General features: G+C 47.2%; 5 protein-coding genes across 5 annotated transcripts; 1 reads left to right on the top strand and 4 right to left on the bottom strand.

Annotated features, from left to right (window-relative positions):
• Window positions 1-627: 627 nt before the first annotated feature.
• N7474_010054 (uncharacterized protein) lies at window positions 628-1,996 on the top strand (the record flags this gene model as incomplete). Its single annotated transcript, XM_057201464.1, has 3 exons — window positions 628-639; window positions 906-1,328; window positions 1,619-1,996. The coding sequence occupies 3 exons, from the start codon at window positions 628-630 to the stop codon at window positions 1,994-1,996; spliced, it is 813 nt and encodes a 270-aa protein (XP_057049451.1).
• Window positions 1,997-5,940: 3,944 nt separating this feature from the next.
• N7474_010053 (uncharacterized protein) lies at window positions 5,941-6,549 on the bottom strand (the record flags this gene model as incomplete). The annotated part of the gene is made up of 1 exon (XM_057201463.1): window positions 5,941-6,549. One exon carries the CDS (start codon window positions 6,547-6,549, stop codon window positions 5,941-5,943), a length of 609 nt encoding a protein of 202 aa, XP_057049450.1.
• Window positions 6,550-10,413: 3,864 nt separating this feature from the next.
• Window positions 10,414-11,346, bottom strand: N7474_010052 (uncharacterized protein; the record flags this gene model as incomplete). Its single annotated transcript, XM_057201462.1, has 1 exon — window positions 10,414-11,346. One exon carries the CDS (start codon window positions 11,344-11,346, stop codon window positions 10,414-10,416), a length of 933 nt encoding a protein of 310 aa, XP_057049449.1.
• Window positions 11,347-12,845: 1,499 nt separating this feature from the next.
• Window positions 12,846-13,451, bottom strand: N7474_010051 (uncharacterized protein; the record flags this gene model as incomplete). Its single annotated transcript, XM_057201461.1, has 1 exon — window positions 12,846-13,451. The coding sequence occupies one exon, from the start codon at window positions 13,449-13,451 to the stop codon at window positions 12,846-12,848; it is 606 nt and encodes a 201-aa protein (XP_057049448.1).
• Window positions 13,452-13,503: 52 nt separating this feature from the next.
• N7474_010050 (NAD-dependent epimerase/dehydratase family protein) lies at window positions 13,504-14,139 on the bottom strand (the record flags this gene model as incomplete). The annotated part of the gene is made up of 1 exon (XM_057201460.1): window positions 13,504-14,139. The coding sequence occupies one exon, from the start codon at window positions 14,137-14,139 to the stop codon at window positions 13,504-13,506; it is 636 nt and encodes a 211-aa protein (XP_057049447.1).
• Between the last annotated feature and the right edge of the window lie 88 nt (window positions 14,140-14,227).

Below are 14,227 nucleotides of genomic sequence, written 5' to 3'. Positions count from 1 at the left end.
AGTGGATTTGATACCAGGAATTCTAGGACCTAGGCAATGAAATATACCAAGGATCTGGCAAAAGTGCGGTAACGAGTAGTCGAGTTGACCCAAGACTAATCGTTGGTTCTTACCATCTCGCGGGACTACGGGGTTTTTACTACTGTACGTTCCCATACGTTTACATGAGCTCGGTTATTACATGAGAAAGGGCCGCTGGACTGTCGATTGGGACATGATGTGACAGGGGTTTGTGTAATGGTCTAACAGTAGCATGCATCTTAGCGTCTTTACATTAGTACGCCCAGGGGTCTATGCGGTTCCAAATACATAAGCGACTTGTTCTCTCCTTTTTTCCGCTCTGTCTAGAAGCTACAGCCATCTAAGCTTGAAGATGGGAGCCCCATTTCTAATCGGACCGTTGACAACCGCTTTCAATCCACCAAGTGCATGCATCAGTGATGTCTACTATATTTCTAACTCCCTCTTTGACGACGACTTCTATGAGTGGTACAATCTTGGGCCAACTTCGACTGCGGAATGCCTTCCATCCAGCTGGCAAGTAGGAGGATACTATTCACCGGGACGATGTCCAAGTGGTTATTCTGTTGCCCAGAGCTATGAATTTGAAAAGGTGACTAGCGCAATATGCTGTCCAACGTAAGTGATGCTATTGCTTATTGCTAAACTTCGTTTTCTTTTTTAATTCGTTCTTCAGAAACTTCGATGTGGCCGGAGCGCCGGGGGCCGCAGATATCATGTTTGGGAGTTTGGAACTTGATGAAAGATGTCACTCGCCCGCCCCGTTGACCCCTTTTTCTGCTCACGGCAGATCCGCGGCAATTTCTGCCGAATTAAAAGAAAAAGCTCCTATTGGTAATATTGTTTCATTCATCGGCGCATATGGCGTGTCTATCCGATGGCAGTCTACTGATCTCCCTACTCCAATCGCGACACCCACCGCGACACCAACCCCGACACCCACCGCGGAACCCATCGCGACACCCACCGCGACACCTACTTCCGCCCGCATTAGCCTAAACACTGGAGAGGTCACCACAGGTACATCAACCAGCACTAGCCTATCTACTGGGGCGAGAGCGGGAATCGGGGTTGGAGCTGCGATCGGTATTATCCTGTTACTTGCTCTTGCGGGTTGGTTTGGTTTCCGACGGAAACAGCGCCAGGGGGCTAGGGCTACTGCCGTTCCTAAACAAGGGTTAGACGAGAGGACCATTTACGACCTACGGCCAGCTGAATTACCTGTCGGTCGGGATAAAGCGTTTACGTATGAAAGATCTGAATTACCGGCTGATCAGCAGGGGCATAAATCAGCGAAATCAGAACTAGTCGAGCTAGATAGCTAGTCGTGAGTTTTGATGCTGTTTGTCACGAGCCGAATCTCGGAGAAAGAATTTCGTACTGTGAGTGAAAGACAAAGTAATAAAGGATAAGGAGGGAAGAAAATAAATCGCAACAAGTGCCTGCTACTTGACCTTGACACAACCCTGGGGTGTGAGCTGGGCCCGGGCCCGTCTATAGACAGGTAGCACCAAAGCATGCAGTACCCCCGACGATGCTTCGGCGTTGGACGACGGAAGAGCGGGAATGGACTTGATGGACACCAATAGAGGCGCAGGCCTGGAAGAAGGGCGGATGCTTAAAGGCTCCCCCGGATACCGTGACAGGGCGATGGGAGAACCGGAAAGCATTCGTCCGGGAGCCATGGCGCCCACCTCCAGAGGTGTTTATTGACAACCGCGAAACTGCTGTTCAGAAGCACAAAGAGATCACGTCCCTAGCTGCACGGCTTTTGGTCATCTACACCGATGGAAGTGGCTATGAGGGCCTGATTGGTGCTGCGATGATTGTCGACTTAGACAATCAGCACCGACTCTCCCAGATGGGAATAGACGACATGTCGACTGTATACGCCGCAGAACTCCGAGCGATTGAAATGGCTCTAGACTACGTCCGGAACACCCAAGAAATCAACAACGGGGTGGTAATCTTTTAAGACAGCCAGGCTGCGCTCAAAGCACTCCGCCGCCCCCGAATGTCATCAGCACAGATTTACTTATCTGGTTGCGGTTATTTTATGTCCTGGTTGACAGTCGCTAAGCGTGGTGGTGCGCAGGAAATTGGCTATTGACTCGGCTTCTGTAGAAGGGCTAGTAGCATAGGGACAAATGGCTGCTGTAGCCATCGAACCCCAGATGCGTCTCTAGTTCAGCCGCTGTCGCTATTTCAATTCTCCAATCGTTAGGCAGGTTAGAGAGTTAGTATACCAGACCGCATGATCGGTCTTTGATTTAAAGATAATGCATGGTGGGAATGCACCTCCAGTTGAATTCACACATTCAATTGATGTGACCCATTCACGATTCTCTGGCTGCAGAACTGACCCCCGACCGTATAAATTAACCCTTGTAACCACTTTGTGAGTCCCAATTTGACCGATAGCAAATCCCGCCTCGTCAAAATTGTAGATATCTTTAAGCGGGATCCCGTTCTTATCAATTTCTTGGCATACAAGGTCAAAAACATGATTGAATAATTTTAGGATCTTCGCATTTAGCTCTTTGTTGATTTTTTTGGCGAGAGTATCGACTTTAAGCTGTGGATAGCTCTTAACAGAGTTGTATGCCCAATTAATACCAACAGTCTGATCAGAGCGCTCTGCTAATAGAATATTGGCCCTATTCTGACATTGACATTTCCCATGAGAGTGCCCCAAATCTACTCCCAAATACCAAATCTCAATCCCCATTAGACTCCCATGACACCCCCCGCCTTATTCCCGTCCATGGACAAGAAATGGGGGTCCCAAGGGATGGGCGGCTTAAAAAAGGGTCAGTTACGGCCATTTTTAGCCGTCTTTTTGCCGTCATCTTGTTTAATTACGTAAACATGTAAGTTGAAATCAGTATACGATTTGCAATAGCGGTGGTTGAAATCCCACCAAGCCCCCGTTGGAGCAAGCTCAAGGTGGTGAACGGACGAACTGTCTAGGTCTCTGGACGTCTCCTTGGGTTCTATCCCTTCTGGGGGAAAGAGCTGGCTTGTATCACTCTCACGAAAGTAGTTGATCCGCTAGGAGTAAAAGTGTCTATATGCTAAAATAGCGGCCTAATCGATGAAAGGCTTCCTTAAGACTAGCACCATAGTAGTCTATAATCCATATATTTTGCCTATATAGCCTACTAGTCTTATGCAAAAATGGGATACTAATCCCTCTAGAAACTCCTAATATAGCCGCAGATTCTTCTATCATAGGCGATTTGTCGCCACTAAGCCTAATAAAAACCTCTTCTTGGGTTAAGCGATCCCGCCTTATTCTACTTATGAGCCTGAATTTTGAGAGTATTCTATTCACCCTTACCAAGCCTATTTTCGCCATAGAACTTGGACCATTGAATAACATCAAAATGACTAAACGTCGTGTCTGAAAAAGCATACATGTGTTTAATGGCCTTTGCCGAATCCATAATTTTTAGCCGTTCTGTTGAGCCTAAAGCGCTCTTGTATAGAGAGGTAGCCTAGAGCTATGGCCACGTTTTGGCTCGGATTTATGTGGTCTTTTGTAAGAGCTGATGGAGCCGCCTAGTTTCATGGCGAAATGACTAATGGAGGAGTAGATGAGCAAACCTACTAAAGGCAGATCTAGGCATTAGAGAGGACTTTATGTTTCTATGAATCTCATAGAGTATGAACAAATTTCCTGATGGGCTACTCATTTTTGTTTTTATTGCTTGAAATTCAAGCTAGATGCGTGTGGTGGCTCTAGTTAAATATTCAATCAGAAGCGTCGTTAGTAATCAGCACTAGACCCAAATTTAGAGCCCATAATATAATTGCGGAGACCTTACTTCGAAGGCCTTAGTGATAGGCTTCTTATTTATAGCCTAAGTCGCTACGGAGCTATATTTGAATACTTCTGGCCGTAATTGGTATATTACTTCGGGTTGAAATAGTCAACACGGATGTACGTGCGCGCGAGACTGCAGAAAGACATGGCTTAACTACGTACGGACTAGCACATGCGATCATTGGTTCTGCCTAGTGGATTTCGACAATAGGCTTCTCGCGCGACGCCCGGCTACTAGCGTCTAGCTCGGAAGATCAGACAGTGCGCCTTTGGGACATGGTGACGGGCGCGCTCCCCAGCTGACTCCCTGCGCAAAAAATCAGGTTTTTGTAAGGACGCCTAGAATACTATAGTAAGCACTCTGAATCAAGATATAATCGGCCGGATGGTGTAGTTGGTTATCACGTATCGTTAACACCGATAAGGTCCTGGGATCGAGCCCCAGTCTGGTCATTTTTTGTCAATGGTATGTATCCCACTTCCTATGAATTTTCTTTTTTTTTTTTTTTTAACTGGAGACACCTCGAAGTAAGAAATAAAAGAAGATCTTAAGGTTGAAAATAGGCGTGTAGTGGCGTCCTATCTGAAACCCATCGAAACCGCGCTACCATTACTCTGCTGCAATGCACTGATGAACCACTCGGAGACTAATATTAATGAACGGTGCATTCAAGGTAGGCAGGCGGTGAAAACAGAAGATACCTGAAGTGAATTTTGGCTTGTGGAATGCCACTGTAGCATTAAATGAGGCAACGTTATAGTACCGTAATTGTTCATAGAAACTAGTGCAATACGCAAACAGACCAAACAACGTGGAAAACCTAACAATATAGTTAGAAAGATCCTCCGTCGTAGATGGTATACGTACATGATCCTAACGCGTTACATATCCAAATTTCATCCTATCTTACCCACCTCTAGAATATCCAACATAGTAAAACAGCAACAAGTAGAGTACAGCACAAAAGGCGAGGAGGTTAGAGCAGGATATTACGCTTTTTGCTCCGTGTTGCCCATGACATCAGCCGTTAAGCTAATAGATTGATTGTTAGGAACTACTTGGCAAGGGATAAAGTTCAGACAGGACAATAATTCAAATAGAGTAACAGTTTAAGAATAGTGGTTTCAGTTGTTGCATCATTAAAAATAGGTTCGAAGACGGAGTCAAAATCGACCTACCAGTCTTGGAACGTGAGATAATAATAACTGTTTGGCCTGCTAGGATCTTCTTGCCACATCCCGCTTCTCACGTACAGGGAATAAAAGCATCGAGGGATTGCACCATTATCAGTGGTTGCTGTCATATCCACTTCCCCATTTCCATTGAAGTTGCAATCGATCAGAGAGTTATAGTAGGCCTGCGTCTGTCAGTGTCTTATTCCAATCATTTGATTCGATCTCAAAGCTACTTACTTCCAAATCATAGCCATAGTTGTCGGTCAACTTAGTATAGACATCGCTATCCATCGCATTGTGAGTGTCCCATGGGGTTTCCCAAGCATCAAATTGACAAGTGCTCGGGTCATCATTATCACAACCATCACTAGTATGGGGTCTTGTCAAGTAAAAACAACCGTATTTTCCAGACTGGTATTCAAGCCACATGGAGCCGGTATAGTCGCAATCGCTTTCTGACACATCATTCTCCATAAGTAGGACATACCAGGCCGATTTCATGGCAACATCGACCAACTTCTTCTCCTATAGAGCACAGGTGTATTAGTGGTAGCCAGTGGGTTGATAGAAGGATTTGCAGACATACCACATTCTGAGAAAACCCATCAAAAGCCGCAACAAAGGACGAATTATCCTTATTCTCAGCAAGAAGAATAGAGGGATCCTCGAAGAATTTAGAGGTTCCGTAGGTATAGAGGGTATTGTCCGCGGAGGTTGGTAGGTAATCAGAGTCTCCATTGCCGGTCGCATTTGCCAACATAGCAGAAAGATAGTCTCCAGCAGAACCCATATAATTCTTGAGCGTATTTTCCACTGATGTTGTATCGACATCGTCCCCACCATCTTGACCTTGCAAGAGGCTAACCTCTGTAAGAGCTATATGGCTGTTAGTTTATAACAGACTTGGAAAATGCCAGTCAGGGAGACGTACAGCCACCAGCCATGCCTATCATTCCACGTAGCCCCTTGCTCCAATCAACGGCAGTACCAAATCCGCTAGCAATCGTCATCGCAGCTGCGAGCCACTTAATCCAGGTGTCATCTGGGGCAGGTTGTGAAAAGTCCTTCGAAATCTGATCAATGGATAGGCCGTCTAGCCAACCAGTCCATAGAATCTTGTCATGAACGTAGTTGATTTTGCTGTGAAGCAAGCCAACTGCATAGAAAGTCCAGTATGCCTGTTCATTTGGGTAATTGCCGCACATATCATCGGGGACACAGTTGCTTCCAACGGTGCCACAACCACTGAGAGGAGAGGTTCCCTGGTTAGGGAAGACTCTCTCCCATAGCTTGTCGACCCAGTCGTCTTCACCACCTAGCGTTTCCAGCTGCTTATCAAGCCAGTCATTGGTACCGGTAGAGTCAAGGATAGCCTGAACTCCTTCTGTGGAAGAGGTATCGCCGGCAGTACATGACGCGGTAGACGTGACAGAAATAGAAGGCGTAGGGCTGCGCCGTGCCACATGAGGAACGGCGATAGCGGTGCTCGCCAAAGCAACCGTCCATAGGAGGCTGGATCGCAACATGTTTGCACCGGTATACCACAAATATAGGAGCTTGAGGCGCTGTTGAGAGTATAGATTTGAAGACCCTTTTGAACACTTACCTTTGACGATGATTTCCACCGATTTATATACCTCCCGCCCCCAACTTGAAGATATTTATAAATCCATGGCCACAAGTTCGTCGTTCTGTAGCTTTTGGATGGTAAAGCTGGCAGCGCGCCATAATTTGCAGGAGTGTCCTAGCTTAGATCCTTTCAGCCCACAATCCTTCCTGCCAACGATCCTTCCTGCCAACGATCCTTCCTGCCAACGATCCTTCCTGCGCAACAGGGTCGAGATGTCCACAGGGTATAGGATGAACGGATGGTTTTATGTTCAACCAACAAAAGAAATTATGGAGACTGTGGTCGGTGCCAAGTCTGGGGGCTAATTCTACTTTTGTAGATCGGTTTTAGTGTTTCTGGAATGCTCCATGAAGTGAGCATATGGTTGACCTGAAATGCTATTGGGCCCTTTCATTTTGATGCAGGCTGGGCATCCCATAGGAACTGGGTAGTGTAAAGGCTTCGGGTCTGAAACCAACAGCGTAGTGGGACCCAGGGTATCCATCAAGCTGAAACTAAATTGGAAGCCAGTGAGATTTATCTGATGCACACGTGGGTTAGAAATGCCAAGAGGAAAAGCAGCGCTAGTAGAGCTAGCCTCCGTCGGCCCACCTCAAATACTCAGATCAAGGCTTGTTGCCACCGATTTCTACACCCGGAGTCCCCGCCACAAATAAAAGTTATTGTCCTAGTCAAATATTTGCTCGATTTGGAAAGACCCTAGCCGGGATTTGCTATTTCCGTCTCGGCTTGATTCTACACCGGGAGGTTGTCTAGTAACTCATGATCTCCGCCTCCTCATTGTACTATTTTTCGATGGAAGAAATTCAGTAAAAGATCGACAGGCACTGGTACCATAGATTCCAATTTTAGACTGAGGGTTGGCGGGATCTCTGAACTACTTGCTCTTTTATTCTGGCGGGGAGGCGAGGAGCGTATCTAAGTGTGGAATTTGGTCGCAATTACCGTGCTTCACTTTAGTGTGCCTAAGTCACGGCTTGCTCAAAATCTGAGGTCCCCTTTATGAATTTCAATCGGTATTTGTTTCGTGATATGTAAATTGTACGTGAATACTACTCGGGAGATGAAGATTGTAAGACTGATGCTATGGAAGCTGAGCGAGAAGAGGCCATGGATGGTTTTCTAACAGTAATAATGTTATTTAGTTCGAAAGATCGAACTAAAATTATATTCTTCTCACAACTGAACCTCGTGATCCTCTCGGAAATGCACATTGGCAGACTAGCCAGCCCCCACGTTACGTTACAGCTAGATGGTTGCCTACCCCCATCGTCTAATATAGAATTATTACTTGTCCGGCAAGAAAATAAAACTCGAAATTAAGCGACTTTATTTCCTTGTTGTTGTAAAAAAATAAAAATAAAAATAAAGTAAAGAAAAGGAAAAAAGAGAGATGTGTTACTGCTTCCATGCTTATAACAGATAACTCTTATCATCCAATTCCTGGCCATTGCATAATATAGTGATAGCAATTGTCTATATGTGAGAACTCACGCACAGTCTAATACATTTGTTTTTTCTCCGGCCATAGTTTCCTTCTTCCACGTAGATCTTCGCGTTTTCGTTATCATCGCCGTCGACCATCGATTTCCGGCCCCTCACCAACATCACCTAGTGTAGAGACAGGGGAGATATATGTGGGTACTAACAAACGCCTTTGTCTGGGGGCGAACAATTGTTTAAACTGTCTGGATGAGCCAGAAATCTGGTGTAACTGTAGTCTGAGCTAAACGAAGGCCCAGCCAGTCATCTTATACATGGGTCAGCTAATAATACGGGGAACAGGGAACCTACGCCGATGTCTAAGGGCCGAAAATATATAAATTTTCAGGGTTTAGACCGCCAGGTTAATATGGATGGCATGTTCCAGTCTTTCTGGCCACCATCTTTCTCAATAGGAGACCCATTCCGGACAGAATAAGTATTTTCAAGTTGGATTATATTTGGGGACGTGTTAAAACTCCCCCAACCAGGGGGCGACTATCCATACTGAGCGTCAGTATCAACAACAAATTCAATAATCTCGAGGTTGCGGAACAAAGATTTAGTCCACCCACTTGCCCACTACTTCTTTGCAGCTCTGACTCGGTAACCCTTCAGAAATTATGTTGGCTTTCCACTATAATCCGACTTTTTCATCCACTCTTTCACTGATTTCACTCGCGTCGCCAAGACTTTTCCTAATAGTTGACAGTCTCTCTTAGTAAAATTGTCCTTTCACGTTTTCTAGAACCCCGAAAAGTTCTCCGGGTAGGTTTGTAAAGTCGAGTCGTTGGGATCGGTCGATTGACCAACTGTCATATCCGGATCCAGGATACCAAGCTTGAAATACTCATAAGGGAACGGGAGAAATTCCGACAAAGCCTCCGTATACATGCAGGTCGTCAAAACACTCCATGTCATAGGTGATGTCGGCTGCGCGGAGATAAAATCCACGACCGTACCTTTCTCATCCAAATGACCACATCTATTCTTAATTGTCAAGCTTATGGGGATGACTCTTTGTAAAGCAAGATTGGTATCAGCAGAAGGTGCTGGGACGACAGGAATGAAAATCGGTAACTCAAATGTTTGTTATCCCTATCTATTGATTACAGCCTAACTAACGGATATTTAACGAATGATAGAATATTGGTTGTACGCTTTTACCCAACTAAGACGTGCTGGTAAACTGGTTGACGGCAAAGTAAAATCCTTTCCCTTTTTCCGAGATCGACAAGACCAAAGAACAATTATCTACGATCACCAGTCCAAGGGTTGTCTAGGTTTAGACCAGGGAGGAGTGATCAGCCATGAAACAGGTCCTGTCTCTCAACTAGCCTTATACCTTGACCCTAGCATTATAGTTTAAACCCTAGAATACATCATATACTACGATTCATGGTATAGTTCTAAGTCGAGCAGCCGGCGGTTAGACTTGTACACGGGGACTCAACCATTTTTATGAAGGTGAGGACAGTGACGCCCTCGGAAGGGTCTAGGCGTCTTGACTCTTTCGAAAGGCCCACCTTAAAGAGCGAACAAGAGGACATGAGGGGCCTAGTACCAGAGGCAGCCAATGGAGGAAAGTTGGACGAAAGGTGTTATGAATAAGTAAAGAAGATAGGAAATGCTGATCAATAGAGCAGGAGAAAGGCGAAGGTAAAGAGGAGTCAGGGTGGGGAACGGTGAGGTTGTTAGAATAGGTGAATTATTAGCGGATTGTAGAGTTCTGTACCCAGCTTGTGCGTAGTTCGGAAAGCTCTCAAACACCCATTATGTGAAACGACGAGACACAGACAAGAACCGTCAAATTCGCGTGACAGAATTCGTTCAAGCTCGATTGATATATGGAAATAATTATGAGACACCCTGCCCAAGTGAAGTACAACCAAATATGCAATAGTAAAACCACCAGTAGAAAAGCAAGAAGGAAGAAATGACAACAATAGAGGGTCCCAAAAGGGTACAGTATAATCCATCCAATACGTAGGGTCCGGACTTGTTTGGAGATTAATCCGCGGTGAGAGTGTGCGACCATGCTATACCACCCCTAATCCGCAAGGCCATCAGACTAACAAATCCATGAGAGTATGAAACAACAACAATCCAGGAGATGGCAAATTCCCTTAGAGGCCTTCAATATGGGCAAAGGCAATTCGAAGTTCCATGGCTTGAAAAAATAAGAAAGTCCATCCAGGAAGAGGATTACTCCACGGGAATCATCCAGCAAAGGCAAAGCAAAAGAAATGAAAAAAGGCCATCCAATCCAAAAATAAGGTCATTCATTGGACCTGAACCTAACCCTCCGAGTAGAGCCACGTTCCTGAATGTCTTTCTCCGTCTCGACATAGAGCCGATCCAAAAAATACATCGCGCTAGGATCTTTGAGAATGCGCGCAACCTGGGTGCCCGCAGAGATAAGCTGCAGGACGTTGCGATCATCCTTAACGGGACGAGACTGATGTTTTGCGGCATGGCGCATTTCCAGAGAATTCTCCAGGACGGTAATCAGCTGCTTGATCTGACCGTTATACAGGATGCGAGCTGGAATGCGGCGCGTGGTCGCCAGTCTTTTGAGAAGATGTACCCATTCCGTCCACTCACGGTCCGAGGGAGATTTCACAATTCTCTTGTCTGCTTCGATGGGGATGCGGAATTGGTATCTTGCCACGAAGTCAAAAGCGCATTGCGAGAGGCGATCGTTGACTTTGTGGAGGATTTTGTCTTGCTCTGCGGCGTCGAGGTTAGTAGGAAGCTCGGGCAGCTCTTTTTCCTGGGCTGCTAGGGTCCGCGGGGAGGGAGGATCTAAGAGCTGATAAGGGCCATCAAACTCGTCGCGGACTGAGGAACGCCTTTGGCTCTGGGCTGTGTGGTGGTATTCGCGCTGTGCGCGCTGGTCGTCTACCTCTCCGCCCTGCGGACTGGCCCTGGAGCGCCGGATGTTTCTTTCCAGGATATACCGCTGGGATTCTGTGGTGGCCATTGTCATGCCTTCAGGGCCGTGTCTCTGGGACTCGCGTGGCATGTGCGAGGGGTGGTTCCAGTCATGGTGGTACATGGGAGCCGGGGGTAATGGGTGGCCAGCCAGTGGGTAAGAAAAACGACCTCTGAGGGGTCCATTCATGGCATGTCCGTGGCTTTCCAGGGGAACCGGGGCTTCATGGTAATGGATACGGGGATCATAATCCGGTGGATGGGTAGGGGACTCCATGGTAATATGACGGCTGTCTCTGTAGGCATATCCCCCGGGCGGAGCAGTAGGCGCCCTTCTAGTCTTCAGCAAAACGTCTTGACGTTTGAAAGAAAATAATAACCGAGGGATAATAAACTGGAATACCTTTGCTGGTAGATGATGGGAGCATTCACTGGGGCTCCATACAACGGATAATGAGACATAATGCTGCTGTAAAGTGTGAGCCTACCCAAATGGCGCTGGGTATGCAGAGCAAGCCCTATTCAACCGTTGAAACAACGTATGTAGGTGTATAGCGATGATAGTAGGATATCAAGAACGACAAAAGTCCAAGAAGTGGCCATGTCCATGATAAATACCCAATTAGTTCCTACCCCAGCGCACAGGATATGGAGCTAGTGCCTGACCGGAGGGAAGTTTCCAGCCCGGCAAAGTTAATGAAACGAGCATAACTGAGAGCCGTGCCAAAAACAATACTCCACGCCGGTGGCGACAACGGACATTTCTGCGCGTATTATCCACGCCTCATGGAACTGGTGTTCAACGCACAACACATCACCGCCCAGAAACAGAGCCTCCTTCTGCGCTACATGCAGGAAACCACCAAAGGTCTCGGTTTAGGAAAACTAGGTACTGCATGTTGATTCGACCGTCGCAAATAATTATCTGCTGAACATACTCTCTCATCCATCCACAACTGTTAGTCCCCCATGCTCCATAGCCTGCTAACCAATGATACAGAGGCCAGATGCCCAGCTAGCGCCACCATTTACCCTGGTGCGACAATCCTGCCTGGATGAGGGTTATTGGGCAGCAAAGTTGGGAGTTAGGGCATGCATTAGGTATCCCAGGGAATTGGTTAATACAGAAGCGAATTTGAGGCTGAGTAGTTGTGGAGAGTAGTATCTCGTGATCCAATTTTCTTTATTGTGTTTCTTGCGACTCGGTGCCCAAAGATATCCAGATAACCTTCCTAGCTAAGCCCCTGCGTGGTATTGATTGGGCATGCATTTGGGTGTTGTTTTGGGGCTTGACGCCCAATGCCGTCCACAGTCATCCCCGTAGGTGGCGCATGGGCCATGTGCTGGCCCTAGATCGGTCTGCATCAATAAGGAATTACCGGAGAACCAACCGCCAGCTTTATCTTTGGGTTCAGTCTAGATGCGACTGTCCTTGCAGCACAAATTCTAAAGATCGAGTGTCTCAGACCTGGAAAAAAAAAAGTCTCGAGGAAAGTCGCAGTAATACATAGGGTACCAAAAGTCTGTAGATTTTCCAGCATATAGTAGTCACGTTTGACCCCCGAAACCTCAACAAATTTGTTTAATTATCATTTGGCTGTGACACTGAAGGTCAAAAGTGGCGTGTTTGGCGGGAAACAAGGGATTTCTACGGACTTTTGGTACCCTATGTAGACGCCTCTCCGTGGGGACGAAGATCATAACAGCCAAACTAATAACCAGGGTATCACTTGCGAGCCGCCGCCACGGAAGTATTTCTCAACCTCTCACCGCTTCTTAATGGCTTTGATAGGAAGCTCTACCCCCAGACGACGGGCATATTCCTGGATTACTCAGGTAAGTTTGCAAACAATCCAGATAGTGAATGCGACTTACCTCGCAACTCAAACGTATCCCTTCTTCAATGCCAATGCGCGCCTCATACCCCAATATCTCCTTCGCTTTATTACCACTTGCATAGCGCACAGCACACGCATCTCTTACACTCCCACGACTCAACGTGGTCGTACCCCCCGTCACCCAGGTGACACATTCACACGCCAAACCAGCCAGATAAGCCAGACCCTCGGGGATGCGAACCTCAAACGGCGGCGTGTGTCCGAAATGCATCCAGATCGCCAGACAGAAATCCCTAAAGGTGATGGGCTCGTTATTCTGAATGAAGAATGCCTCTCCAGCGGCGGTGCGTGTAGTCAGTAGATTCTCCACGGCGAGGACATGCGCGTCTGCGATATTCGTCACGTACGTCACGTCCCAGAGGTTCAGGCCGTCGCCGATAACAAAGGGTGTCTCGTACTTGGCGATGCAGGCGTGGATGGATGGGATGAGTTGGTAATCGCCTGGTCCGCAAAGTACGGAGGGCCGGAGGGCACAGGTTGCCATCGTGCTGCTTGATGCTTGAAGAACAAGCGCTTCTGCTGCGGCCTGGTCATACTTAGTAGTGTATAAAGGAAAGAAGGCATAGCCTCACCTTGGACTCGCCGTATATTAGAGAATGTGGAGAAGTTGGCCATGCTTCATTGATGTTGGGGTAGGGCAAGTTCATATCGTCCGTCGTCACGCAGCAGGTACTTGTATATATAAACCCCGTCACACCAGTCTCCTTGGCTGCGTTGAGTACATTGCGCGTGCCCTCGACATTAATTTTCCACACTTCGCGTTCCCGCGCTCTGCCGAATCGGTCTGCCAGGGCTGGGACAATGCCCGCGGTATGCACGACAACATCCGGTTTCACGACCTGCAAGGCCTTGCTGACTTCTTCTGCAGAGGTGATATCGACCTGGAGACATGCGATTCTGTCAGGAAGGGCATGCTCCGGGCGGGGCGGACTGCGATCGAGGATGGTGACGGCGCAGTCGGGGTATTTCTCTGCCAGGGCGCGCACCGTGGCCGAGCCGACGAAGCCGGTGCCGCCTGAGACAAGGACCTTTTTCGACGACAGGATGCCTTTCGTCATGGCTATCAAGGGGTGTTTACTGGTGAATGTAACCAGAGTCGGGGATTCGCGCTTAGTTGTTGCCGAACCGGGTATGGCCTGTCGCGTGACTTGGATAGCATCAAATAGGAGCATCTTCCATATCATAACCTATACAACAAAATAAATAATGGGGAATGTGACAGGAAAAAGAAAATCAGGTCTAATATACACAATGTCATCA

The sequence above is a fragment of the Penicillium riverlandense genome (genome assembly GCF_028828495.1).
Source record: "Penicillium riverlandense strain IBT 135883 chromosome Unknown utg000008l_segment0_segment0, whole genome shotgun sequence".
Lineage (NCBI taxonomy): Eukaryota > Fungi > Ascomycota > Eurotiomycetes > Eurotiales > Aspergillaceae > Penicillium > Penicillium riverlandense.
This window is presented reverse-complemented; position numbering and strand designations above follow the sequence as displayed.